This window comes from Thamnophis elegans, unplaced genomic scaffold, assembly GCF_009769535.1.
Source record: "Thamnophis elegans isolate rThaEle1 unplaced genomic scaffold, rThaEle1.pri scaffold_59_arrow_ctg1, whole genome shotgun sequence".
NCBI lineage: Eukaryota > Metazoa > Chordata > Lepidosauria > Squamata > Colubridae > Thamnophis > Thamnophis elegans.
In genome coordinates this window covers 291,531-318,896 of record NW_022473899.1, presented here as the reverse complement: position 1 = coordinate 318,896, position 27,366 = coordinate 291,531, and the positions used below count along the sequence as shown (strand labels likewise).

Sequence of the window (27,366 nt, the reverse complement as noted above, 5' to 3'; positions counted from 1 at the left end):
GGGTGGGGATCGACCTCTGTTGCCCCCCCCTCCCACCCAAAGAGATGGGAAGCCCCCTCCCCATTCTTTTCACATGGGAAATGTCAAATGGCCTCCCAGCCATTCAGGGAGAGAAGTGGGGGGTGGGGGGCTGCAGCCATTTTACACACCAGGAAGCTGAGGCCAAGAGAGATCTGGGGAGGGGAAAGCCCCCCCCCCCCGCTTTCTCTGCTTGTGGAGGAACAGGGGCCCACCCGATTGGAGGAGGGGGATTTGGGGGAACGGCCATCCTTTCTTTGCTCAGGCTGCCCAGAGAGCAGCTTCCGGTCAGTTTCCAGCACTCCACAGAAGGAGGGGCATCGGGGAAGAGCAGGAGGCTCGGCTTCTCCCTGGGCCACAGCCACGCCCTCCCAGTGGGACCGCCCCACTTGTCCTGGTCCCTGGAAACCTCTGGGGCTGCCATTCCCCACGCGGGGGCAACTCTCAGCGAAAGGGCAGCGCAGCCGCAGGGCGGATCTTACGGGGGGGGGGCCTTTTCCTTGGAGGGGGAGCGCTTGTGGGTCGCAGCCAAGGGGGCTTCTGGGTGGGCCTGGGGAGGGCTGTGTGGGGCCGGAGAAGAGCTGCTTGCGCCCACTCGGACACAGCACCGAGGGCCCTTCGGACAATTCCTTTGCTTCTAGGTCCCCCCCTCTTCCCCCCCCCAGCCGAAGAAGAACCGGACTCCTCGTGCTGCAGATCCTCCGGAGGGCGGAGCCCCTGGGGGCCTCTCGGGCTGCTGACCACCAGCCGCGGCTCTTGATGTCCAGACTCAACTCTGGGTGGAGACACAAGAATTGCGTTCGGACAATCACGAGCCACGGCTCCAGGTTGTTGTTGTTGTTGGGGGGGGGAGAACCGAGAGGCCGCCATTGGACTCAGCAGCGCTCTGGGCCCCCGGCTGGCCCCGGACAGGAGGTGAACAGTGCGGTGTGCCCCCCCCACTCCCCCCCCCCAAGGCAGGCGCTCTTCCGTTCTTGCCCCTGGCCGGTTTCCCCCAATTCTGCCGGTGCGAATCTTTCCAGGGAGAGACCATAGGATAAAAGTCTTTTGGAAGGGACCCCGGAGGTCTTCTAGTCCAACCCCCTGCTCGGGCAGGAAGCCCGATGTGCCATTCCAGGACAAACGGCTCTCCAGTCTCTCCTTGAAAACCTCCAACCAAACGGCTTCTGGTGGCAGGTTGTCCCGCTGGTTGATTGTCCTCCCTGTTAAGGATGTTTCCCCTTAATTCCACGTTGCTTCTCTCCTGGATTAGTTTCCATCCGTTCCGTCTTCCCCCCCCCCCCCGCCTTCTGGTGCCTTGGAGAGCAAATTGGCCCCCTCCTCTTCTTTGGGGGCAGCCCCTCAAATTTTGGAAGGCTGCTACCCTGCCCCCCCCCCCAATTCTTCTTTTCTCTAGACTGGACATCCCATTTCCCCTTCTAACCACTAGTCCCGCTGACCCCCCCCACGAGAAGTCGCTTCCCGTCACCTGCAGTTATGCGGTTCCTGTCCTGTGGCGGCGGGGAGTCTGCCCCCCCCCCCGCGTTGGGTCTCCCTTAAGAGCTTTTCGGATTAAATGTGTTGTGTTGGACGCGTGTCGTGTGCGTCGTTTTCAAGGCGTGGGAAGGAGGGGGGGGCAGGCAGGGTCTCTTACCTTGGGCCCCCAACCCCTTCCTCTTGTGCCAAAAATTTATCCCCCCCACCTTTTAAAATTTTTTTTTTGATTTTGCAAATGTTAATAATGTTATGGGGGGGGGATCCACATCAATTTGGCTTCTCTCTCCTTCAAACCAAGCCTCTTCCACGCATTCTGATTTTCCTGCTAGCCCCCCCCCCCTGCCTGGTCTGTGCGTCCAAAGGGAAGTTTTGATCCCCTGAAACAAGGAAACCCCCCAACTCGGGGGGGGGGGTCTCCAACCTTGGCCACTTGAAGCCTTGGCGGACTTGGCCTGGGAAATTCTGGGAGTTGAAGTCCGCCAAGGCTCCAATGACCAAGGTTGGAGACCCCCCCCCCCCCGCTGCATGGACGTGCGAGTGCCCTGAGCTGTGTGTGTCTTTTCTAGATGGACCTCTGGGGAACCCGGGGGATGCCAAAGGGCAGGGCAGCTGCTGGGCAGACCATGGTGGTGGGGGCGGTTCTGCTGGCTGCCCGGAGGAAAACTCACCACACAGAAGGGCACATGGGACGGCCAAAGCCTTCCCATGGCGCCTCCCTTTCCTCCCCCCCTCCCTCCCAGGCGGGCATCCCTCAGCCCTGGCACCTTAAGGGCAAAGGGGCCAGAAGCAGCCTTGGGGAAAGCAGGGGGCTCACCCCCTGGAGGATTCGCGTGCAAACATGGCTTTGGCGAAAGGATGCTGTATGGGGGGGCGGGGGGGGCGGAGCCAGCCAGAGGTGGCATTTGCCGGTTCTCCACACTACTCAGAATTTCCGCTACCGGTTCTTCAGAACCTGTCAGAACCTGCTGGATTTCAACCTTGGCTGGGACCCCCCCCCTTCCAGGCCCCACATCCCCCTACATTGGCTGCTCCATCCACAGCCGGGGCGACGGGGCCTGGCGCACGATGCCTTCCTTCGCGGGCTCCGTCCGCAGCTTCTCTCGCCGCCCGAGTTCCGCCGCTTTTCCGTCCGGCCTCCAGATGTGCGCGGAGCAATTCCTGAAAAGAAACCCGGGCGGGGGGGGGGGGCGAGTGACGTCATCCTCCCGGCTAAGGCCGTCCCGTTAAAAGGCGGGTGAGGGGCGGCGGCTCCCTTGGTGCTCCCGCGGCGCTTCCCGCCGGCTCCCCTCCTGCCCCTCCGGCCGACCAAGGCGACTCGGAAGGGCTGCCCAAAAAGCGGCAGGCAGAAACCCGCGAGATAGCCTGATTCAGACGGCGCGCCTTTCCCCAACCCGCGTCAGCTCCGCGCTAAGAACAAGCGGGGCTGGCCCCCCACCGCGCGCCGAGACTGGCAGCCCGCGCCAGGCTCCGAGGAAGCGGCCTGGAGGCCTTTAACTAAAGGAAGCTTAGCAAGATCGGTGCCTGGGATCGTCTCCTCTCACGCGGGCCTCCCTCGCAGGGTGGCTGGGGGGACCAAGGAAGGGGAGTCAGGGACAGGCAAGGGACCAGCGGCTGCCCCTCTCCTCTGCCCGTGGGATCCCACTGGGGCTGGACTACAGTTCCCATCGTCTAGCATATGGGAGCTGTGGTCCAATGCAGAGTATCCTCGTAGCTTAAGAATGGGAAGTCTACCTTGAGGCCATCTAGTCCAACCCCCTGCTTGGTCCAGGGAAGCAAGTAACAGGCGTCTCTGCAGCGAATATGGGGACCAGGCCAGACACACACAGACACACAGACACACACACACACGGTCACGTGTTCCTCGGCCAGCTACTCCCTTAACTTGGATAGCAGCAGAGGGATTCCGGGCACCATCCGCCACAGCCCATCTGCTTATGGGCAGAACTAAGGAGGGGGCCAGTTGGGGGGGCAGCTCCCCTTGTGGGGTCAGAGAGCTTCGGTGCACCCCTCCATTCCCCTGGGTCTGAAAGCGGGGTCCCGTCTCAAGAGGGGGGAGAACTGGAGCGCTCCCTTTTCAAAATGTCCCTTCCGTGACATGATCCGCCCCAGACGCTCCCTCAGCTCTGCCCCCCAAACTCCCCTGCAGGGCTGCCCCCCCCGGACCAGAACCGGCATCCGCCCTGCCCCCCAAGAAACAGCGTTCCGGACCATCCCTCGCACGGCGTCTTCTGCCCCTGGCGGGGGGGCGGGGGCTTAATGGAAGCCGGTCGAGCCCCTTCTCTCCCCCGGGTTGGGAGCCGGGAGAGCGGCTGCTTCGGGAGCGGCTCGGCCCCAGAGGAACGGCGGGACGTTCCAGGCGCTCCACAAGAGCAGGGAAGGGGCGACCGAGACCGCAGGAGGGACCCCCCAGGCTTGGAAGGAGGACGCCCTCACCGGGCGCGGGCCGCCCTTGTTCCAGAGCCCCGGACGCGGGAGAGCGGATTCCGACGAGAGAAGAAGGAGAGATGCGGGGCCAGCAGCCGGCGGGCAAAAGGCCGCCCTCGCCTGTACAGAGCCTCCACATTCAAAGGCAGTCTACCCCGGAATAGCAGATCTTGGCAGCCGTCTCTATTTCACGGGACCCAAATCACCCGCAACCTCCTAGAAGGAGCGGAGCCCCCCCAAATAAGGGCAGCGGTGGGGGAGCCGGTAACTGACTCTAACCCACCCACTCCCCAGCCACGCGCCCCCCGTTTCTGAGTCCTCCCGCCCGCCCGGGCTGCGCAAATGGTCCCCGGTCCAGCTCCGCGCGCCAGAGCGCCCGCCGAGGCTGCGACTGACCTGGTGGCCGAGCGGCTGGTGCGCTCCGGCCGCGGCTCCTTCCCTGCGCTCTGGGGCGCTCAGCCCGCTCGCTCAGCCTCCGCCGCCACGGTAGCCTCGCTCAGGTGCCGCCCTGGGTCCGGGTCCGGGGCGGAGGGAGGCGAGGAGGGCGCGGCGGCCTCCCCGCTCCAAGGCCATCCTGGGCGGTCGTGGGACCCGGAGCGTCCTTCCCGCGCCTCTCCGGCGGCGCCTCGAAGCCTCTCGGTCTGTCTCGCCTCCCGCGGAGTTCCGCGCCCCGCTCTCCGCCACGGCCGCCCGGGCGCTTCTCTCCAAGTTCCCGGCACCGTTAATCCCTCGGACGACTCCAGGGAAAGCTCAGCCCCGCCCCTCGCCCCCCCCCCCCAGGGGAAGTTGGGGAGGGCCCCCAGAAAGTTATTCCCTCTGGTATTCCCAAATGGGGGTGGGCTTCCCCCCTCCCGTGTGGATGCAGATTTTAAAAAAAATTGGGACGCCCCCTCCCCAATTTTCACCCAGCTTTGCTTCCTGGGGGTCTCGCTGTCAGGAAAGTTGCCCCTTCTCTCCTGCCCGCCTTGGGGGAGAATCTCCCCGCCTCCCCCTGGCCCGGCTGGCTTCTCGGGGGGCCTGGGCAGCTGTGCCCACAATAGGACGGAGGGGAGGGGGAGGGAGGGGAGGCGAGCGGCTGAATAGGGGAGAGGCCGCCTTCCGTCCCCGCGCGGGAGGAGGGGGGGGGCCCGGAGCCACCCAGGGAGACGGGGGTCGCCCGTTGCCCTGGAGATGGGAAGGGGTGCCAAGGAAGGCCCGGGGGGGGGAGGCGAGGGCGCCCGAGGACCCCCCTGGGGTTGGGGAGCAGCCACCTCGGGCCCCGATGTGTTTGGGGTGGGGGGGGAGGCGGACTAGCTCCCGCTCGCATCCCCTTTTATGCCCTCTGCGGTTGCCCCGGGCGACGAGGCGGTGAATGGGAGGTATGGGGAGCCGGCGGCTTCAATCGGGGCGCAGAGAATAGAGACCCCCGGGCTAATCCCTCCCGCCTTCCCCACCTCCTCACCCTCCCCCCCCACCCGGCCTCTGCCCGCCCCCTCCATTCATCCCGGCCAAGAAAGGGAAACTGCCCGGCCTTCTTCCCGAGTGTGTCTGTGTGTGAGGTGGGTGGGGGGGGAGAGCTGGGGGGGGGCATATCCCAATTTTGGGAGCTCCCTACAAGCAAGGAGGCCAAACTGATCTTCTGTGGAGGGGAGGAGGGGGAAGGGGGGAATAATAATAGCCATAGCAGTTAGACTTCTATACCGCTTCATAGGGCTTTCAGCCCTCTCTAAGCGGTTTACAGAGTCAGCATATCGCCCCCAACAACAATCCGGGTCCTCATTTTACCCACCTCGGAAGGATGGAAGGCTGAGTCAACCCTGAGCCGGTGAGATTTGAACCGCTGAACTGCTGATCTAGCAGTCAGCCTGCAGTGCTGCATTTAACCACTGCGCCACCTTGGCTCTTAGTGAATGAGCTCTGCCATCCCACTGGATGTCTAGATGGGAAGAGCCCCTCCCCATCTAGACATCCAGTGGGATGGCAGAACCAGAATAGGGTCTTCTTAACACAACGCCCCCCGCCCCCACATTTCAGCCTGCCTGGCCTGGCTGGCGTCCTCTACCTTTCCCAGCTCTGTGCCAGGTGGAAGTACGATTGGTGAAGCACTCGGGAACCCACCCAAAACCTTCCCAGCGCAACCATTTTTCTAAGGGCATTTTCACTCTGCGAAAGGGTTGGACTAGAAGGCCCATCACCCAGCGATCTGCGACTGCTGGGGACGATGGGGACTGCTTCCCACTGCCCCCCCCCCCTCCAGGGAGCACCAGGCAGGGGGAGAGTTACAAGGGAAAGGCTCCTTCTGCCCCTGGGGGAGGGGGATCTTCCTCCCCTCCACAAACTTTGCTTGACTCAAGTGGGGAGGGGCCCTGGCATCCCGTGGGGCCCCCTCGAGCAATGGGGGGTGGGGGGAAAGGAGGCTCTGGGTCCCCCCCTCCGGGGCCTGACCTGGGAGAGAGAGAGAAATGGCCGCTCTTCCCAACTCCCCAGCTTTGCCTGGCCCAGAAACGCCGGCCTCTTTCCCCAGCGGGCTCCCTGGGCTCCACTCTGTCCCAGAATTGCTTCTTGGGGGAAGGGCACTAAAGACCACCCCCAAACCGCCCTGCCTGTTGGGCTTCTCAGGACGTTTCCCAGGGGAGCCACCCTGCGGTATGGATTGCCTGAGGGGGGCTGAGGGGTTCTTTTTTGAAGAAATCCCCCTGGCCCTTTCTGTGCCTGGAGGCAACTGGGGGGTCCAGGGCCATAGCTGGCCTCCCTGGCCCGTCCTCCAGCCCCCGGAAGCCCCTTCCCCACTGCCAAGGCAGAGCCCTGAGTGCTCCCAGGGAAGAGCCCCCCCCTCCCTCAGTAGTGCTGCTTGCGCTTGGGACCAACTTCCCTCTGCAACCGCTGGGCGAGATCATCCGGAGGCACGGGATAAAATACCACCAATATGCGGACGATACGCAATTGTATCTGTCCGCCCCGTGCCAACTCAATGAAGCGGTGGATGTGATGAGCCAGGGTCTTGAGGCCGTTAAGAACTGGATGAGAGCTAACAAACTGGTACTCAACCCGGACAAGACCGAGTGGCTGCTGTGTTTCCCTCCCAACAATTTGGCTAATGTTCCACCTATCAGGCTGGGGGGTCAAATTTTATACCCCTCAGATAGGGTTCGTAACTTAGGAGTCCTCCTGGATCCACAGCTGACCTTCGACCATCAGTTGTCGGCTGTGACCAGGGGGGCATTTGCCCAGGTTCGCCTGGTCTGCCAGTTACGACCCTACCTGAATCGGGAGGCTCTCACAACAGTCACTCGAGCCCTTGTGATCTCTAGGCTGGAATACTGCAATGTGCTCTACATGGGGCTGCCCTTGAAGAGCATCCGGCGGCTGCAGTTAGTCCAGAATGCGGCCGCGCGAGTGATAGTGGGAGCACCGCGGTTCGCCCACATAACACCTATCCTCCGCGAGCTGCACTGGCTACCTGTTGATCTCCGGGTGCGCTTCAGGGTCCTGTTGACCACCTTTAAAGCCCTTCATGGTAGTGGATCTGAGTACTTGAGAGACCGCCTTCTGCCGATTACCTCCCTCCGACCGATTAGATCGCACAGACTGGGCCTCCTCCGAATTCCATCTGCCAGTCAATGCCGACTGGCGACTACACGGAGGAGAGCCTTCTCTGTTGCAGCTCCGACCCTGTGGAACGATCTCCCCGTCGAGATACGCACCCTCACCACCGTCCAGGCCTTCCGCGCAGCCCTTAAGACCTGGCTATCCCAACAGGCCTGGGGATAAGTCTTCGATTTGTCCCACCCGAGTGTGAATGTTGAATGCAAGTTGTGTTTTTATTATTTTACTTATTTTGTGCACATATTGTTTGTTTTGAATTTCACCCCCCCCCCCTAATGATTGTAAGCCGCCCTGAGTCCCCTCAGGGAAAAGGGCGGCCTATAAATCCAAATAAACTAAACTAAACTAAACACTGAACCTTAGGAAAAATCCCTGCCGCTCCAGCGGGAGTCGAGGGTTTCTCTCCTGATCAGCTGAGCTGAGGCAGGCCCGACACTCCCTCCGCCTCCCCTTCAGGCAGGGATGGGGGATCCCCCCCACGAAACACAGGTTCAGAAAAAGGGAAGGCCAGGGTTTGGACACAGGACACGGGGCCTGATGCAGCCCACTGGGTCTGCCCCATGGAAGCCCATTCCTGGGAGCCCGTTGGCTGGGTGTGATGGAAGGTGTAGTCCAATTCCAGAAGCTCCAATTTGGCACAACTCACAAAAGGCCCAGGTGGAAACGGGGCAGTGCATTGTGGGAAGTTGTGTGTTGCGTTCTTGCTCCCCGGATTAAGGGTGGGGGGGGGCAATTGGGGTCCTGTGTTTTATAACCGCAGCCACTGTGAAGGCCTGGGGAGCATTTCTGCTTGGTCTGTCATGCTGAGTGGGGGGCACCAGAGAGGCCGCCCCCCCCGCTTAATCTTTGGAAGAGTCCCAAATGGTCTGAAGGAGCCTGAGCCCCCCCCCCACTAATCCCCTACCCCACACCATCCTTCCACGCACACCCCAGTAATCCTTTCGGCAAACACTGGTTAGTGTGCCTGCATCCCCAGCCCAGCTCTCCGTAATCCTTGGGAGGAAGGAGCTCGCTGACCCCCCCCAACTTGCAGATGGCACCTGCCCCCCCCCTCAACCCACAAGCCTTTGGGGAAAAGAACCACAATGAGGTCGCGGAGAGCACAAGAGGCCCCTCCTCTCCTCCCCATCCCTGGGAAGCCATGGGGGGGGGGAAGGCCACTGGACAGTTCGGGGCGAGTATCTCCCATATGGCAAAAGTGCCCACACGGTGATGGACTGGCCGGAGACGTGGCAAAGGCCCAGCCAGGCCGAAGGGGAGAGGAGGAGGGGCAGCGAAGCACCCTGCCAAGTGGGGGAGGGGCTCAAAAGTTGCCCCTGCTGTGTTCCCAGTAGGACCAATCCTCCCAGTGTAGATCCCATGGGGAGACCCCCGAGAGCCCATCCCTGGGAGATTGAAGGTGGGGACCCAGGAGAGGCTCCTCCATTTTTCCCAGAAGCCCCCCCCCCCGGAAATTGAATCGCAGGGCAGAGACCGGCTGGAGAAAGCTGCCAGAGAGGCCTTCTGGCCCCTTGTGCCAAGCCTGGCACTGGTACCAGCCCTCTAACAGTACAACCAGCCCTGGGGGAGCCTGCTGGTTCTGGAAATAGGACCGAGGGGAGGGGGGGGAGGCCTGTTAAGGGTCTTGGTCATCGGGCTCTTTGCATCCTTCAGCAACGTTCTGAGCTGGGCCTGCCGTCGTGGGTAGAGACGGTGAGCGGTATTCAAGAGAGCCCAGAGGGGGGCCCTGGGGGAGGGCAGGGTCCTTCCAGCAAGGAGCTTCCCAGAGCCTGGACGACCCCCATTTCCTCTTCTGTCAATTGGGGGGGGGGCATTTGCACTGGCACTGGACCTGGTTCAGCCTTCCCCAGAGACCCCCGGGGGAAAAAGCTGTTTCCTGGCTCTGCTGCTGCGTGTCCAGGCTCCCTCGTACCGCCCACCACCCCTCTCTCCCTGTGCAAATCCCTCCGTGGGTAGCTCGTCCGTGGCTTGCAGGCTCCCCGGCTGCCCCTGGACTGGGGAAGGAGCCTGCCTCTTCTCCGAGGCCTTCGCTCCCACACAAATGCCGGCCTTTTTCCAGCGTAAGTCTTTAAAAAAGCACCTTTACTCAATCGATCGCTCCGTTTATCCACAGGTGAATTATAAAACAACTCCTAGCCACCACCAGCCTGAAACAGCAATTGCAGCTCTCTGCTGCGGGGAGGGGGGGGGGTCGAGCCTGGGCCGGAAGAGCCCCCCTCCCTTCCGTACAAGTCCAGGGCTCATCCCCTATGGCCCCCTGGCAGGGAACGGGCATCGGCCGAGCACCAGGTCCGTCCGTGGAGGGCAGAGTCCTTCCTGGAAGCGTGTCCGTGAGGGTCTCCCCAGCAGGGGGCGGCAGAGGCTCAGATGAAGAGGCCCCCTGGTGGAGGAAGAGGAGGGGGAGGAAGAGGGGGTCAGAGCTGGGAAGATCAATGCCGGACCAGACACATCCCCCCCCAACCCCTCTCCCACTCTGGCTCTACCTGTCACTTCCAGACTGGCACCGGTGATATACCGGCTCTCGTCCGAAGCGAGGAAGGCACAGACGTCGGCCACATCTGGGGGAAGGAGGAGAAGGGGGAGGGGGTCAGAGTGAGCCCCCCCAGAAGGGAAGAGAGCAAAGGTCGGAGCCCACCTCAGATGCCCAGGGTGGGCCAAGCGGGCTCTTCTCCTAGCCACCAACCCCAGCTGCAAGATCTCGGAAGGATCCGGAAAGCCCAAGTTTTATTCTAAGGAAGAAGCTTCTGGAAAGTCTCTGGGCGAGGGAGGGGCTTCCGCCCTCCGAGGTCTGCCTCCCCCACAAGGCCCTGCCAGCCCCGTTGGTCCCCACGCGATGAAAAGGAGGTTGGGACTCTAGAGGAGGGGTCTCCGAACGGACTTCAACTCCCAGAGTTCCTAGGAGGGTGGAGACCCCTCCTCTAGAAAGAGAACAGAGAAGAGCAGCCGGGATGACGAGGGGACTGGGGGCTCAAACGTAGGACGAACTGGGCCTGGCTGGTCTAGGGAAGAGGACCACCAGGGGAGACAGGAGAGCAATATTTGAGGGAGGGGCTGCCACAGAGAGGAGGAGGAGGGGCTGAAGCTGTTCCCCAAAGCCCCCCCCGAAGGCCAGAGAAGGAATCGTGGGTGGAAAGTAACCAAGGAGAGATTCAACCTGGAGATAAGGAGGGATTTCCCGACAGGGAGAACCATCACATCCCAAGGAACAGAAGTTGCCTTCGGAGGTTGTGGGAGGCTTTCAAGAGGAGGCTGGACTGCCCCCCGTCAGAGGTGGGGTAGGGTCTCCTGCTTGAGTGGGGGGGGGAGGGGGGTTGGACTAGATGACCCACAAGGTCCTTTCCCTCTGGGATTTTGTTCTGTTCGGAGTTCAGCCTCTTGTGTGGACCCAGGTGGGAGCCAGGCCCTTGGTTCAGCCCCCCCCGGCAGGATTGCCTCTTCTCCCCACTTTTCTTTGCCCCATAGCAGACTCCAGACCTCTTCTGGGGGGAGGTGGGGGCCAGCAGAGAAGACCTCTGCCCAGTGTCTCCCCAGGCCCAGAAGGGACGGGGAGGGCCGGCTTCTCCTGAGCAGCAGGCAAGGGAGGCGCTCTGGGGGTGAGCAGAGGCCCCCCTGTCCCTAAGGGCCCCCACCCCCAAATTGCGGCAGCAGGACGAAGGCCTGACCTTCGGGCTCCCCCAGGCGTCCCATCGGCACCATCGCAGCGAACTGGGGAAGGAAGGAAAGGAAATCGGCCACAAGACCCTGGGACCCCCCCCCCCCAGCTTCCCTCTCTCTCTTTCTCCCTCTGTCTGTCTCTTTCTCCATCTGTGTCTCTTTCTTTCTCCCTCCTCTCTCCCTCTCTCTCATTCTGTCTCTCTCTGTCTCTTTCTCTCTCTCTCAAACACACACACACACACACACCCACACACAGAGGTGTGTCCTGCAGGAGGCGCTGACCTTATCCAGGACTTTGGTGGGGACCTTGTCCGTCATGGGGGTGCGGATGAAACCCGGCAGAACGGTGTTGCAGCGGATGCCGTACCTGGGCAGGAGGAAGAGGAGGAAGAGGAGGAAGAGGAGGAAGAGGAGGAGGAGGAGGAAGAGGAGGCGATGGCTTTGGTGCTTCTCTCTCAAGGGGGACACCCCCACCCCCGATCACCCACTTCACACAACAGCACCAATGTTAGTTCAAGCCTTTGTCCTCACCTCTCCCGCCCAAAGGCTCCCTCTGAAAGCAGACCCTCGACTTACGACAGTTCTATTTAGCGACCAAAGTTACAATGGCGCTGAAAAAAGCAACTTAGGACCCTTCCCCACACTTAGGAGCCACACGGGAGGGAGCCTGATGCAAATGTAGATGCTCGGCAGCTGAGTCCTATTTATAACAACGTCCCGTGTGTGGTGTGTGTGTGTGATGTGATCCCCCTTTGGAGACCTTCTGACAAGCAAAGTCAACGGGGAAGCCGGATTCGCTTAAGAACCAGGTTACTAACTTAGCAACCTCAGCGATCCACTTAACGACCGTGTCGAGAGAGGCCGTAAAATGGTTCAAAAACCACTTAACAAATTCCTCCCTTAGCCAGAGAAATGCTGGGCTCCGATGTGGTCGTAGGTCAAGGACCAGGGCTCATTGGCCAAAGACTGCAGGGCAAAAGGATGGGGGGAGGGGGGGATCCTTTCCTGGTAGGAGTCAAGGGGGAAGATGGGGAGGAGAATCTCTTTCACGGAGGGCCCAATCACCCCCCCTCCACCCCCCCCAGAGGGAGCCTCACCTGGCCAGCTCCTTGGCTGCCGTCTTGGCCAGCGCCTCCACCCCCGCCTTGGAAGCCGCGTAGTTCACCTGGCCCAGATTCCCCACCTGGCTGGGGAGAGGGAGAGAGGAGGTGGGGAGGGGGCCCACCTGGCAGAGAGGGGCCCAGCCTCTCCTCCCACCCCCCCCCAAACAGGAAGCGATGGCCAACGCACCTTCCCCACCACGCTGCCCAGGTGGACGATGGAGCCCCCCGTGGCCCCGCTCTCCACCAGCGCCTTTGCCACGGCCTGGGTCACCAGGAAGGCCCCCTGTGGGGAGGGAGGGAGAGGGAGAGTGAGGTCCTTGGTGGGCCCTGAGCTTCCTGGGTTTGTTGCGGGCGTTGCAATAGAAGTGGGGTAGGGATAGAGAATAGGAGAGGACAGAACAAGATAAGAATCGAATAATAGAATAGGAATTGGAAATAGAATAGAATAAGAATAGAAATAGCATAGAAGTAGAATAGAATAAGAACAGGACAGAACAAAATAATAAGAACTGACCAGAATAGAATAGAAGGAATTGGAAATAGACTAATAGAATAGGATAGGATAGGATAGAATTAGAAAGAGGGAATGGGAATGGGGATAGAGGCGGAAGGGACCTTGGAGGTCTTCTAGTCCAGCCCCCCCTGCTGGACCAAGAGACCCCCCCCCAGACCATTTCAGAGGAAGTCCCTGCCCAGCCTCTTCTTAAAAGCCCCCCCCCCCCCCCCAATTGGCCTCCAAAGGATCCTCGTCCTGTGAAACGGACCAGTTACTAGCATAGATTCCCTCCCTGTGTGGGTAGAAGTGCATCCAACACATAAACACACAATCCACGTGTGGGGTAAAGGCGGAGGAGGCTCCTGGGCTGGAAGGGCCCCCCATAACTGGGGGGGGGGGGAGAGACAAAGGCTGCCCTGATGAAAGGGGAAACCACTCAGGATAGTCAGGAAATGCCAGCCTCTCCCTCCTTCCCTCCCGTGAGCGCTGATGCCGTTGCCTGGCTGGGTGGTGAGACGTCTGCCAGGAAGGGAACCCTTGGATCCAAAGGAGGGAGGGAGGGAGGGATGGGGGGGGGGTCCCCCTTGTGGGGGGGTGGGGTGGGGGGGGGGCACCTTCAGGTTGACCCTCAGGACGGCCTCGAAGGCGGCTTCGCTCTGCCGCAGCAGGAACTCGTCCCGCGTGATCCCCGCGCAGTTCACGCAGACCGTGGGCGGGCGGGCGAAGCGCGCCTGCGCAGAAAAGGAAGAAGGGAGGGGGTGTGTGTGAGGAGGGGGCGGGGCCAACGGACGCAGGCCCCTCCCCCTCAAGAGCCCCGCCCACCTGCACCGTCCGCAGGAGCTCCTCCACGCTCCGCGCGCAGCCCACGTCCACCCGCGCGGCCTGGTGGTCCCCCGGCGGCGGCAGCGCCCGCAGCGTCTCCGCCGCCCCGGCCTCGTCCACGTCCGCCGCCGCCACCGAGGCGCCTTCGCGGGCCAGGCGCAGGCTCACCGCCCGCCCGATGCCGCTGCCGGCCCCTGCGAGGGAGGGAGGGAAGGAGAGAGACCCCCGTCAGGCCCCGCCCCCCTGGACGCCCCCTCCCCTCCTCACCTGGACGCCCCCCCCCCGCCCAGCCCCCTCCCCCCCCCCGCACCGGTGACCAGCGCCAGCGCCCCACGGAGCCTCAGCTGCGCTGCCATGGCCGGAAGCCGCTTCCCGGAAGAGGGCGACGCTCTAGGGGGCGCTCTCGGTGCCCTCTGTCCTCCCCGAGGGAGCGGAGCGGAGGGCGCGCAGGCGCAAATCAAGGCAGCTTCTCCTGCCCAGAACCCCCCCTCTTGGTGCTAATTAGAAATAGAAATATAGAATAGAATAGAAATATAGAATGAAGGAAAAGAAATATAGAATAAAAGAAAAATATAGAATGAAAAAAATATAGACTAAAAGAAAAATATAGAATAGAAATATAGAAAGAAAAACAATACAGAATAAAAGAATAGAAAAAAAGAATAGAAATTAGGAATGGAATATGGAATAGAATAGGGAATAGAATTGGAATAGAAATAGAAGAATAGAATAAGAATTAGAATAAGAAACGGGAGTTGTTAGAAATAGAACAGAATTCTTTATTGGCCAAGTGGGATTGGAGACACAAGGAATTTCTCTTGGGTGCAGATGCTCTCAGTGCACGTAAATCACGGGTCAAGCACTGGGGGGGGGGGAAAACATTCGGGGGTGGGGGGGGAAGGGAGGGAAGAACAGCTGGGGGTGTCTGCCCCCCCCCCACAGAGCGGGACCCCAAGGGGCTTGTAGGAGTGACAAATCCCTCCCTTACACATACACACACTGCAAAAGCCACCAAGGGCTCCCCCCCCCCCTGGTTGCCCCCTCCCAACTAGGCCTGCTGGGAGAGGGAGGGCTGAAAGCCTCCCAGGGCAGGACCCCGGCTCCTGTACCCATGGAAAGCGGGGTGGAGATGGGCCCCAGAGGGAGACCCCCCTCCCAGTCTGGGGGGGGGTTTACAGGCAGCCCTCGACTCCCGACCACGGCTGAGCCCCAAAGGTCTCTTGACTGAGCCTCGTTTTACGACCTTCCTTGCCACAGTGGTTAAACGAATCACCGCATTTGACAGGTTAACGGCCCGGTTGTTAAGTGAATCCCGCTTGTCAGGAGGTCGCAAAAGGGATCACGTGACCCTGGGAGACGACGACCATCATAAGCACGAGTCACTTGCCCAGCGTCTGGATTTTGACCATGTCACCAGAGTGTGAAAAAGGGCCCCAAGTCGCCTCCCTTTTCAGTGCCGTTGCAGGTTCGAGTGGTCACTAAGCAGATGGTTGTAAGTCAAGGACTTCCTGCATTGCGGAAGGAACCCCTTTCCCCATGGGGCACCCTGGGAACCCTTCCGCCTGAGGCCCGATTGCTCCTTTCCAACCCGATCGGCTAAGAAGGGGCCGAGAGCCCTTCTGTAGGACAGCGCAACGCAATCGAGTTCTGTGCAAAGAGCAGAGGGGAGCCGGATGGGAGCCGGATGGGATCCTTGGAGGTCTTCTAGTCCAGCCCCCTGCCGAACGGAGGGGTTTCCGCATCCAGAGCACAAAAAACACCACAGGAGCAGCGATCTTTGAGTCTGGACGTGTTTATTGAAGTCCTTGCTCCCATTCAGGGCTCCTCCTCCTCCTCCTCCTCCCCCCCCCCTTCCCGGAAACTCAGCCGGGTGACCGATGGCCACGTCTCCTTAGATAAGAGGCCGGGAGCCCTTGGCAGCTTTCCAGGGGGCAGCCCTTCCCCCCCCCCCCGCTCCTTCTGCTTACAAATCCTGCCCCCATTTGACCCCACCGTCATATAAAAAAAAGGGAGATAGGAAAGAAATGTATGCAGGAAACCTCTCACACACTCACTCGCACACAAACATGGCAGCTCCCCCCCCCCAAAAAAGCATGATTTTTCTTTCCTCCCCTCTGCCCCTTTTCCCACAGCAGGCCAGGCGTGGGAGGAAGAGACAGGAAACGCAGGAAATGCGATCTGCACCGTCCAGAAGAAAGATTGGGGGGGCTGTGCAAATCCTCCCCCTGGAATTGCAAGGAAGTGTCCAACTCGTCACCCCCTCCCACACACACATACACACACACACACACACACACGTACAGTACAGGTGCACCGATTCCCAGGGTGCCCCGTGGGACAGACAAGTTGGTCCCCTGGACGGCCAGACCCGTTTCCTGCTCCTGTCGCTGCCCTGGAGGACGGGGACAGCTGGGCCTCCCGTGGAATCCTCTGGAGCAGCGTGGGGGAGGAGGAGGAGGCGCCCCCTGCGGGCACGGCTGGCTCCTTCCAGCAGCCCCCTCCCCCCCCGGACGCCAGCATCTCCGCCTCGACCTCTCTACTCGTATCGGGCGATGAAGACCATCATGACTACGCCGCCCAGCAGGCTCAGCACCTCCATCAAGGACTGGACCAGCCCCGCCTCCTGCAGGAGCTCCGGGATCACAGAGACGGTGGCCACGTAGATGAAGCCGCCGGCCGTGAAGGGCAGGATCCAGGCGGTGGCCGCCTCGCCCACGCCCTCCGCCAGCAGGGAGCAGACCGTGCCCGCCAGCGCCCCCAGGGCCGTCACCAGCTGCAGCTTCATGGCCTGGGAGGGAGAGGAGGCCGGTCAGCCGAGACCAGGGAGGCCCTCGTCCCTACACACACACCCGCACAGCAGCCCCTCCGTCCCCAGGGAGCTCCGTGCGGAAGAGCCCGCGGGTCTTTGGGCCGCCCCCACCCACCTTCCGCTTCGTGCAGCCGGACTGGACGAGGATGGCGAAGTCGCCCACTTCATGGGGCACCTCGTGGAGCAGCACGGTGAGGGTGGTGATGGCGCCGACGGTGCTGCCCGCCACGAAGGAGGCGCCCAGGGCCAGCCCGTCCGTGAAGTTGTGGGCGAAGTCGGCGGCCAGGTTGAGGTAGCCGGCTACACGCATGGCTGGGGGAGGGGAGGGGGGGAAGGGAGCGAGAGATCAGTCGGGGTGCTCTGGCTGGACGGACCCAGCACGCCCCTCCCTCCCTCCCGATGCCCTGAGCCCCCCTCACCAGACTCCGGAGGCTCCTCCGTCTTCCTGGCAGTTGGGGCGGCTGCTTCCCCTGCCGGCCCTCCGACCCCCTCCTCCTCCTCCCCTTCGTCATCGCTGCTCTTGGCCTTGGTGGCCTTGGCGGCTGCAGGAAGGGCAAAGGAAGAGCGTGGAACAGGAGGCGTTGAAGGACGGGGCCGCCCTGAGGGGTCCCCACTTCTGCTGTGCTCGCCTGCCCCAAATGTCCCAGAGGAGAAACTTCTTCACAGTCCTCCCTAAGTGGCTTATGGAGACAGCCTCCTGCCCCCAACCATCTGGGTCCTCCTTTTACGGGCCTCAGAAGGACGGAAGGCTTGAGTTGACATTGAGCTGGTCAGGACTGAACTGCTGGCAGTGAGCAGAGTGCTGCATTCTAAACCCTGCCCCACGGTGGGCTCCCAAGGGCTGCTATGGGGCAGGGATTCCAGAGGGATCCACCTCCCCATTCCATGTGGGGGGAGACTCCACAGCTCCCGAGTCCTTCCCCAGCACCCTGGATCTTGGCATCGGAGGCAGCTGGGATGCCGTCCGTGGCAGCTGTACCCACCGTGGCTGTGTCCGTGGCTGTGTCCGTGTCCCCCTTTGACGTGCCTGACAAACTTCTCCACCACCAAGAAGGCCACGATGCCGCTCAGGACCCAGAGGCCGACGGCCATCGTGTGCTGGTGCTTGGGGCCTGGAAGGAGGCGAGGGGCAGCACTCAGGGGCTTGCAAGGGGGTGGGGAGGGCTCTCTCTTTTTAAGGATTCGCCCTCCCCAACCCCCCTGCCCCGTAAAGGCCGAGGAAAGGGACCGGTTCTCCTCTAGTTGCCCCCCCAGTTCGGCCATCAGGGAGACAGGCGCCCAGAACCCCACTTCAGCGAAGGGCGGCAGAGTTCCCCCTCTTCAGCCCCCAGGGCATTGCCTCGGTCCCTACCTTGGTGGGAGTGGCCGTGGCCGGAGGGCTTGGCGTGGGAATGGCCGTGGCTGCCGCTTTCTTCTCCGTGGGGAGCATGGGACTCTGCCGGGGGGAGAGAAGCACCAGCCGTGGGACCTCACACGGGCCCTGTCACCGTCCCAGTGAGTGGGTGGGGGGTGTAGCGGGGACTCACCCAGGGCGTGGGGGATGAGGTGCAGGAAGGCGTCCCCCAGGAGGCCCCCCGAGGCGAAGCTGAGCAGGAGCTTGAGCAGGGCCTGGTGCTGGGGGCTGTTGGACTCCACCGGGATCAGGAAGAGGATGAAGTAGGGGGCGGCGCTGATCAGGAGGGTCGCCCCCAGGGCCTGCGGGGGAGGGGGGGAAGGGGAGAGGGCTCGGTCACCCTCCAGACCCCCAGGGGGGGAGGAAGCAAAGGGGGAAGCCCCCCACTCGGGACCCCCCCACCTCCGCCTGGCTGGAGGGAACCAGGAGGGCGCCTTCCTCCCCCCCCCCAGAGTCGGAGGCGGTGCAGGGAAGCCCCCCCCCCCCGACCCTTTCCCCTGCGGGGACCTGCACCCCACACCGGCTGAGGAGGGGGTCCCTTTCCCTCCCACTCACGTAGCTCCACAGGCGGAAGGGCTCCAGCTTCTCCCTCCTGGCCGGGGCCCCCCTCTGCCCGAAGGAGCCTTTGGGGGACCCCGCGGGGCTCTCGTGCAGGCGTTCCCCGTGGGAGTGGGCGTGGCCTTGGTGGGAGTGGGCGTGGCCCTGGTGGGAGTGGGCGTGGCTGTGGCCCTCGTGGGCGGGGCCTCCGGGCCCCGGGCCGTGCCAGATGTGCTCGTGCGTGTGCCCGTGGCAGCCGTGTCCTCCGTGGGAGTGCCCGTGGCGCGCGTCCCCGTGCTGGGCGGAGGCGGCGCACAGCAACGCCGCGCAGACCGCCAGGGCCGCCACCGGGGCCCCTCGGAGCCCTCCGCCGCCGCCGCCGTTCCTGGCCATCGTCCTGCGGAGCGGAAAGGCGCCTTAGCGGGAGGCTGCTCTCTATGGCCGCGCTCCCCCCCGCCCCCTGGGGCCCCTCTGCGCCCGCGCTCTATGGCCGCGCTCCCCCGCCCCCACTGGGGCCCCTCTGCGCCCGCGCTCTATGGCCCCCGCGGGACCCCCAGGCTCACCCGGCTCCCGCAGGCAGAGAAGGCAGAAGCGCCGGGCTCACACCAGACGTGGCACCCAGGCCCCGCCCACCGCCCCTCCCAACCCTCGCGAGAGAGAGAGAGAGAGCGCCCCGCCCGCCCGCCCGCCCGCATCATGGCGGCCGCCCCGTAGAGGAAGCAGAAGCCCGCCCTTAGCAAAGATGGCCGCCGCCGCCCTGACTGCGGGGCCGAGGGAGGTTTTCCCCGCCAGCCTCCTCCTCCTCCTCCTCCTCCCCGGGTTCCGCCATCTCCGCTCTCGGAGGCGCCGGAAGGCCTGGCGGGGAACGCCCTCCCTCGCTTCCTTCCCCCCCCCCGCGCTCGGGGGTCGCAGCGGCTCGGGCTCGCCGCGGAGCACGCCGGGAGTCCCCCCCGCCCGGGCCAGTCGGCGGGCGCGGGGCATGCCGGGAGTCTGGCCAAGGCCGGAGAGCCGCGCCGAGGCCCCCGCGGTGCATGGTGGGTAAGCGGCGGCGGCGGCGGCGCCCGGCAGGGGCGGGGGCGGCGGGGGCGGAGTCCGGGGCGCCCGGCGGGACCCAGCGCGGCCATGGGGGACTCGGGACGGGGAGGAGGAGGAGCAGGTACGGGGGCTTCCTTCCCCGCCGCCGCCGCCGCCGCCGGTCCCGCTTCTCCCCCCCCCTCCCCCCGCGGGAGCCTCCGCGGATCCCGCCCTGCGGAAGATCGAGGCTCTTCCCGGGGAGCCTCCGATCGCCGCTTCTCCCGGCGGCCGACGCTCCCTTCCCTTCCTCGGGATCCCCTGGCCGGGAGCGCCGGAGGCTCCTGCGGGAGGAGCGGCGGCGGCGGCCTTCCGGGCTCGGAAGCCTCCCTGTGGGTGGGTGGGTGGGTCTCCTTTGGGGCAGGGTGGGGGGGGGGCCTCTGGAGGGCGGGGGTCGGCCTGACTCCCTCCCCCCCCCCGCTTCCAAGGGAGGAGGCGGGTCTCTTTTAAGCGAAGGGAGCCGGAGGGGAAATGTCCGGTCCCCGGGTGCGGAGGGGAGGTTGGGGGCCCCGCCTGATCCCCCCCCCACGCCCCCTCCAGCGGCCCCCTCCCCGAAAGGAGATCCATCCAGGAAGCGGCTCGGGGGGGGGGCCTCCCTCCCCCCCCTCTCTGGCCACTCTCCCCGGGGGAGGGGCTGCCCTGTGAGCCCCCCCCCCCTCCGCACCCGGAGACTTGAGGCTTTTTGGGGAGGGGTCTCACCCCCCCCCCCCCGGTGCGGTTGGCAGCCTCCCTCTTGCTTAAAGCAGCCCCGCCTCCTCCCTTGGAAGCCCCCCTCCCGGCCTTAAAGGCTTCCCCCTTGATCCCAGGAAGAGGGGGGGTGTCTTTCTTTCCCATTTCTCTCTGAGGGGAGGGGGAAGAAGAAGAGAGGAGGGGCTGCTGGCCCCCTCCGGTCCCTTGTGGGGAAAGTGTCATTCCCCCCCCCCTCTTTAATCCCTTTTTCCAAGGGGGCCTTTTTCTTCCTTTGAAAACGCCCCCCCACCCTCCCCCCAAGGAGCTTCTCCAAAGAACCTGTCAACCTTTTCCAAGAAATCCACCAGAAAAATCAAAACAAACCCCAGACATTCAGGTTGCTTTTTTGGGGGGGGGGTGAAAAGCCTCTTTGGGACAACGGTGACCCCTTTGGGCCTTTGTGGCTCGGGAAGCCCCCCTCCCCACCCCCAGGAGCTCTGCAATGCTGGGGGGGGGGGCCTCCGTGACTCAAGACGCTGAGCTTCTCCATCCAAAAGGTCGGCCGTTTGAATCCCTAGTACGGGTCTCCTGTGTGAGCAGGGGGTTGGGCTAGATGACCTCCAGGGACCCTTTTGACACTGTTACTGAGGTTGTTTTTTTTTTTTTATCAGCCCCCCCCTCCTTTCTTTGAGTGCTCTCCCCCTTCCTCCAATCAAACATAAAATCCTTGCTGGGATTTGGGGCAGGCCTTGTCCAGTCTTTCTGGGCAGGAAAGGAAGGTTCCCCGAGTGCCCCCAGGTGCTGATTATGTGGGGAGGGGGCTGGCCAGGGACAGAATTCTCCACCTGTGCCCACCTGGATGTGTGTGTTGGGGGGGGGGGCAGGAGGGTGCCTGGAGAGTCTGCCCTTCCCGTCCAGGCAGAAGAGGGGAAGGGAAAGAACCATCCACGTCCTCCACGGGGGGGGGGGAGAGGGGCAGGGGAGAAGAAGTGGCAGCCCCGAGGACCCCCCCCCTCGCTCTTCCCCCATGTCCCAGGAAGCCGCAGCCGCTGCCAAGCGCCAGCCAGTCATGTGACTGCCGGTCGCCTTGCAAAATACCCGCGGAGGGAGGAAGCTGTGGGAGGGCGGGTGGGGGCTAAGGAGGAAGTCTTCAGGGAGGGACTCTGCAACCCGGCATCTGGGTGGGGGGGGCTGGGGGGCCTCCGACTCTTATATTAACCCGCCCCCCCCCTCCCTCCTTTCTTTTCCCTCTCCCTCCGCCCCCCCCCCCCTGAAGACTGCAGGAGTCCCGACAGCTCTTCGCTCAGCAGCTCTCCCCCTCTGCGGGGCCTGGGAGCCTCCCCGCCCCCTGAGCCTCCCCCCCCTCTGCACCCCTCCATGATCGGCTCCGCCATGACCAGCTCCATCGGTGGGCTGGGCTCCCCCTTCCCGGTCATCAGCTCCTCCATGGGCTCCCCGGGACTCCCGGCCACCCCCTCCATCGGCTACGGGCCCGTCAGCAGCCCCCAGGTAAGCAGCGGAGGCCGGGCGGGTGGGGCCGCGGGGTCCCCAGGCCCCGCCTCTGACGGCCGCCCCGCCCCTTTCAGATCAACTCCACGGTCAACCTGTCCGGCCTCCACTCGGTCAGCAGCTCCGAAGACGTGAAGCCTCCGGTGGGCATGAGGGTCCTGCCAGGCCACCCCCACAGCGGGCTCGTGCCCGGGAAGCGGCTCTGCGCCATCTGTGGGGACCGGTCCTCGGGTAGGTGGGGCAGAGCTGCCCTCTTTTTTTGCGGGGGGGGGGGACAATGGAATGGGGGGGGGGCTGGGATTTTGCGGAGGGAGGGGTCTGCTCCGGGCATGGAGTGAGCCCTGCTGTGCCCCCCAGGGAAGCACTACGGGGTGTACAGCTGCGAGGGCTGCAAGGGCTTCTTCAAGCGCACCATCCGGAAGGACCTCACCTACACCTGTCGCGACAACAAGGACTGCATCGTCGACAAGCGCCAGCGCAACCGCTGCCAGTATTGCCGCTACCAGAAGTGCCTGGCCACCGGCATGAAGCGCGAAGGTAGTGCACGGGGGGTGGCCAGCAGAGGGCCTCCGGGGTAGCCTCTCAGGAGAGGGAGGGAGGGAGGGTCTGCCTCCCGGCCCTTCTGCCCCCCACCAACGCTTGGCCCCCCCCTCTTTTGCCTCCGCCGCGGTGCAGCCGTGCAGGAGGAGCGCCAGCGGGGGAAGGAGAAGGACGGGGAGGGGGAGCTGGCCGGCACCGGGGCCAATGAGGACATGCCGGTGGAGAAGATCCTGGAGGCCGAGCTGGCCGTCGAGCAGAAGTCGGACCAAGGCGTCGACGGAGCCGGCACGGGGGGCAGCTCGGTGAGTTGGGGAAGGGGAGCAGCGGGATCAGAGCGGTCCCTCCACCACCCCACCGACACAGACGAGGTAAGGGGGCCGGGTGGGGTGGAGGAGGGGGCTGGGCGGGGGGGGCAAGGAGGGAGGAGGGAGAGCTGCCGGGGAATGGCTCTGCCTGGCTTGTGGGGGGCGGTCCCAGTGCTGGCTCAAGTGTCCCTCGTCCCACCCTCCGCCTGCCTGTCGCCCCCTCCTCTTCTCCTGCAGCCCAACGACCCGGTGACCAACATCTGCCAGGCGGCAGACAAACAGCTCTTCACCCTGGTGGAGTGGGCCAAGCGCATCCCCCACTTCTCGGAGCTGCCCCTGGACGACCAGGTCATCCTGCTCCGGGCCGGTGAGTCAGCCTGGGGCCCGGCCTGGACGTCGGCCATTGGGAGGGGATCCCGGATACGTACGAGACCCTGGTCTCACGGCAGCCTCTCTCTCTCTCTCTCTCCCTCCCCCCGGCAGGCTGGAATGAGCTTCTGATCGCCTCTTTCTCCCACCGGTCCATTTCGGTGAAGGACGGGATCCTGCTGGCGACCGGGCTGCACGTCCACCGCAACAGCGCCCACAGTGCTGGCGTGGGGGCCATCTTCGACAGGTGAGGGGCAGGGGAGGGCGGCTGGGGGGGCAGAGAGCCCAGTTGCAGACGGGCGAAAGGGACAGCCTTCGGTGGGGGCTCCCCCTGCCTCTCCACCCGGCAGCCGAGGTCCCCCCACCAAGGGCAGCTGGCTCTTCTGCCCCCCCCTTCCCCCCAGGGTGCTGACCGAGCTGGTGTCCAAGATGCGCGACATGCGGATGGACAAGACGGAGCTGGGCTGTCTGCGCGCCATCATCCTCTTCAACCCAGGTAGGCCTTTCTCCCCCCCAGGAGCATCGCCGTCCCGTCCCCCCCACCTCCTGGGCGTTCCTTTTGGTTCGGACTGGTTTGGCTGAACCGGTAGTGGAACCAGCGGTGACCCAGGGCTGCCGCGCTCCCCAAACCGGTTCCCCGATCTCTTCTCCCATTTCTGGCATGTTCCTGCACATGCGCTAAACGCCCTCGCAGCGAAGCGGCAGTAAAGCTGTTAAGGACCCACCAATGATGTGACCCACTCTGGTCTTCCTCTCTTCTTCCGCCAGATGCCAAGGGTCTCTCGAACCCCGGGGAGGTGGAGCTGCTGCGCGAGAAGGTCTACGCCTCGCTGGAGTCCTACTGCAAGCAGAAGTACCCGGATCAGCAGGGGAGGTCGGTAGGGCTGGCGGGGAGGGGAGCTGGGCCGGAGACCTCACCCCTTCCCCCGGGGCCAAGCCCATTGTGCGGGAGGGGCTTTGGCTGTGTTAGGGTCAACGGAGTCTTCCCCCTTCCCTGCTTGCCTATGCTCTCTCATTGGGGGGGGGGATGGAGGGACCCCGGGCCCTTCAAAGCCCTCCTGGGGGAGCCCCCTCCTCCCCACCGAGGGCCTGACCTCCCCCCTGCCGCCCCCCAACCCCCAGGTTTGCCAAGCTGCTGCTGCGCCTGCCCGCCCTGCGGTCCATCGGCCTGAAGTGCCTGGAGCACCTCTTCTTCTTCAAGCTGATCGGGGACACCCCCATCGACACCTTCCTGATGGAGATGCTGGAAGCCCCCCACCAGATGTCCTGACCCCGCACCCCCCCAACCCCAACTCCCCCGAGGACCGGAGGGTTGCTGCCAAGACCGCCGGGGAACTCACAGCCCCCTCCCCCCGGGGGGGGGCTCTGCATTGGGGCAGGCGGCTGGACTTCCCAGCCACGGTGGGGTGGGGGCTAGCCCCCTCCCCACCTTTGCATAAATCCCGGGGGTCCCCCTCAGCCAGCCTCTGAGTGCTGGGGTGGGGTCCCTCACCTGGGAAAGGGGCTCCCGTAACGCTGCTCCCCCCAATCGGCTTGTGTGGGAAGCCCCCTGGGCTGAGGATGGGACGTTTCCCGGGCTCCTGGGGGGGGGGGAGGTAGGCTTCTCCCCCCCCTCCATTGCAGCTTGGGAAGTGGCCCCCGTCCTGCTGCCTTGCCACCCCCACCCCGCCCCAAAGCCGGCTTTTTGGCAGTGGGTTTCTGGCAGCCCCTGTCACGGTTCTGAAATGGTTCCCGTTTCTTGCAGGGAGGGGGCTCCATTGAGCCCCCCCCTCCCTCTCCTCTTCTGGCTTAGCACTTTTGACTGTATCGGCCCTCATCTATGCAAGGGGCACGTCCTGGGGGGGGGGGCAGCCCCTCATGCCGGACAGCCTGCTCGCCCCCCCCTCCTGACACAGAGGAGCCCACTGCCCCACGTCCTTGGGGTGTCCTGGGGCAGAGCTCCCCCTCTCAACCCCCCCCCCCAGGAAGGTAGGGGGCTGCCCTGACTGGCCGAATTGGAAGCCCCTCCCTGCCCCCCTTGGCTGATGCCCTTCCCTTGCGCTCCGAGCACTGGCTTTGTAAGGCCTGGGGGGGGGAGAAGGGGGGGTGTCTCCCCCTGTCTCCCCCCACCGCAGGCCCATATGCCTCTTGCTGCTTCCTCCCCCCCCCCGTCCCCCATTTATGTGACCTTCCCCCAATAGGGGAACATGTTGGTTTAATCAACCGAGGGCAAATCGTTTGGGCCCCCCACCCACCTCAGCTGCCCCCCCCTCCCGCTTTGTTTCTCTTCCCCCATTTTAATTGGGCGTCCGGGGCACTCCCTTTGCTCCCCCCTCCCCCGGAATCAGGAATGCAGAACTTCTGAGCATGTGCAGAGCGCCAGGCTGCGATGTCGCCAGAGGCTGCCCGGCTGTTACGGAAGAGATTTTTCTCCGCCTCTTGAGGGGGGGGGGGAAGCACGGATGTTGAAACTTTGGGGGACCCCCCCCCCTCCGAGCACCTCATGGACTGTGGCCGCAGGCGGTTGGAAGCGGGCCACGGGTTCCCCAGCCCAGGCGAGAGACCGGCATTCCCGGCACCTGCCAGCCGGGTCCTCGGACATCCGGCGGCCGCCTCTGCGCAACAGACTACCTTTCGATAGTTTGGAATCCTAGTTAGGTTTCTCTGTGGCTTTTGCTCAAACCTGGTTAATAAAACACAGCTGTTGTGTTTGCATTACGTACCACGCAAATAAACCATGTATTGTGGTTTTAAGGGAGCAGTCTGGTTTCTCACTGGGTGCAAAGCCCCGAGCCGTCTCATTCTCCCTCACGCCCCCCCCCTACGTCCGGAAAAGTTCCTGAGTTACTCCCCGCAGTTCTTTCCTCGGCCGCTGGGGGGCAGCCGCACCCTCTCACCTGCGCCTCCTTAGGGGAAACTCCTTCACCCCGTCTCTTGCCCCTCCCCTCGCTATGTTGGAATTGGGTCGGGGGTCTCCCGTGGCCCAAAGCATCCCACAAGCCACTTCTGCCTTCTCGTTGGGGGAGGGGGGCTCAAGGGATTCGGGGCGCCCCGCCAACCCACCCCCGCAAGGGCGCAGGTTCGGTTCCTTTGCCCCCCCCTTCAGGAAATTCCCCGCATGCCGTCGGCTGGAAAGGACAGCCCGGGTTCTCACCGCCCCCCCCCCCGTGGCCCGGGCTGACCCCCGTTGCCGGCGGGCTGCGCTCGTCTCCCCCGAGGCTTCCGACTGGCTCCTCCCGCCTTCTGCGGCTCCTTTTCGGCTCTGAGCCGCACAGAAGGGCCTTGTGCGTCTCCCCCGACGGGGACTCAGCCGGGCGGAGCCTGCGATGGGCTGAGCTCCGGACCTCCTGGGCACGTGCAAAGGGCGGGCGGCTGAGGGGCCCATGCAGCGCTGTCCCCCCCCGCTCCCGACTGCTGCTGGGGTCCCCGGAGCGCTTCTCCGCCCGGCCTTGCCCAGGGCCCCGTGGCTGGCAGGGCGGGGAGAGGCTCTGCGGCCGGAGCCGCCACACCCGCAGCCCAGAATAGCCGGCCGCGCATTCCTCGCCGTCCAGCCGGGCTCCACCCAGGGCGCCAGCCAGAGGGGGTGGGTGGGCTTCGTGAGAAGCAGAGGAAGGGTCTGGGCTTGCCCCCCCCCTTGCCCAGCCTCCCCCCTCCAATGGCTTTCCCCCTCCCACGGCATCGCCCAGAGCTCCCCACGCGAGCCGGGGAAGCGAGGGCGCTCTGCTTGTGCTCAGAGGCCCCTGGTGCTTGGAAGTGCGACCCTGTAGGACGGAGGCTGACCCGAGGACGGGCTCGGAGTCCCCCCGTCTCCCGTGGGGCTTGTGCCCTGCCGCCTCCCCCCCCCACAGCTCCCTCTCTGCCTCCTCCAGCGAAGGCCAAGACGACCCCACCCGCCCTGGCCTCCTTGCCTCGCCTGCCTCTGCAAAGTGGGGGGGGGCTCTCTGTGGCTCATTTGCTGGGCAAGCCCCTTCCCTTGACAGGTGGTGGGTGAAGCCACGATGGGACCCTCCCCTTTACAGGGCAGGCCGAGGGGGGCTGCAGGGGTTTACCAAAGAGCTGAGAAATGGGGGAGCTGGGCATTGGGGGGGGCTCCTCCCATCTGGTGAGCCACCCTTAAGGTAGCAGCCCCCCCCCCCGCCTCACCCAGTCTGGGCAGAGGGGGGCCCCAGAGGACGAAGGGCCGGCCGGATCCTAGGAAGAAGAAAGCTGCAATTAGCCGGGTGGAGTCGGACGGCCGCAGCACCCCGCCCGCTCCAAGGCTGGTCCCCAGGGCGAGGGATGCCCCCCCCACCGTCCCGCCTGCAGCTCTGCCACCAGAGTCACCAGAGACCCACAGGACGCCCCCCCCTCCCCTCCACCTGCCTTTTGCTGGCTTCTCCTGACTTCCTCATCGCTGGAGCTCCCCCCCCCCCCGTGCTCTCCGTGAGGCCACCGGCCTGGCTGGGGAGATGCAGAGGGACCGGCCAGGCTGCGCGTCGAGGCGCAGCTCGGGGGGGGGGGAGGGGGCTCCAGACGGGGCCCCTTTTAAGGGCTCGTGGACGTCCTGCGTGCGTGGCTGGCTGGGGGATTCTGGGAGTTGGAGTCCACAAGTCTTAAAGTTGCAAAGT

The 27,366-nt window shown here is 64.2% G+C and overlaps 3 protein-coding genes across 9 annotated transcripts; 1 reads left to right on the top strand and 2 right to left on the bottom strand.

Moving 5' to 3' along the window:
* Window positions 1-9,564: 9,564 nt before the first annotated feature.
* HSD17B8 (hydroxysteroid 17-beta dehydrogenase 8) lies at window positions 9,565-13,996 on the bottom strand. Of its 2 annotated transcripts, none has more exons than XR_004257090.1 (9): window positions 13,889-13,996; window positions 13,579-13,772; window positions 13,371-13,487; window positions 12,448-12,543; window positions 12,255-12,344; window positions 11,440-11,524; window positions 11,166-11,208; window positions 9,987-10,061; window positions 9,565-9,883 (listed from the first exon to the last, which is right to left on the bottom strand). XR_004257090.1 is itself a non-coding variant. In XM_032238705.1 (9 exons), exons 1-9 carry the CDS (start codon window positions 13,932-13,934, stop codon window positions 9,867-9,869), a joined length of 759 nt encoding a protein of 252 aa, XP_032094596.1. In that variant the 5' UTR covers window positions 13,935-13,996; the 3' UTR covers window positions 9,565-9,866. The 2 variants fall into 2 exon arrangements, 1 of the variants encoding a protein (XP_032094596.1); XM_032238705.1 differs by having other exon boundaries at window positions 12,255-12,340.
* Window positions 13,997-15,354: 1,358 nt separating this feature from the next.
* Window positions 15,355-18,974, bottom strand: SLC39A7 (solute carrier family 39 member 7). The gene is made up of 8 exons (XM_032238692.1): window positions 18,881-18,974; window positions 18,336-18,714; window positions 17,914-18,082; window positions 17,739-17,822; window positions 17,371-17,499; window positions 16,807-16,929; window positions 16,503-16,699; window positions 15,355-16,366 (listed from the first exon to the last, which is right to left on the bottom strand). The coding sequence occupies exons 2-8, from the start codon at window positions 18,708-18,710 to the stop codon at window positions 16,115-16,117; spliced, it is 1,329 nt and encodes a 442-aa protein (XP_032094583.1). The 5' UTR covers window positions 18,711-18,714; window positions 18,881-18,974; the 3' UTR covers window positions 15,355-16,114.
* A 141-nt stretch (window positions 18,975-19,115) lies between these two features.
* RXRB (retinoid X receptor beta) lies at window positions 19,116-25,513 on the top strand. Of its 6 annotated transcripts, none has more exons than XM_032238691.1 (10): window positions 19,116-19,351; window positions 21,341-21,566; window positions 21,644-21,797; window positions 21,924-22,103; window positions 22,242-22,474; window positions 22,649-22,778; window positions 22,895-23,027; window positions 23,185-23,276; window positions 23,549-23,654; window positions 23,903-25,513. In XM_032238691.1, exons 2-10 carry the CDS (start codon window positions 21,435-21,437, stop codon window positions 24,048-24,050), a joined length of 1,308 nt encoding a protein of 435 aa, XP_032094582.1. In that variant the 5' UTR covers window positions 19,116-19,351; window positions 21,341-21,434; the 3' UTR covers window positions 24,051-25,513. The 6 variants fall into 6 exon arrangements, with proteins under 6 accessions (XP_032094582.1, XP_032094577.1, XP_032094578.1 ...); XM_032238686.1 differs by having other exon boundaries at window positions 21,334-21,566; XM_032238687.1 differs by having other exon boundaries at window positions 19,116-19,355.
* The last annotated feature ends 1,853 nt before the right edge of the window (window positions 25,514-27,366 follow it).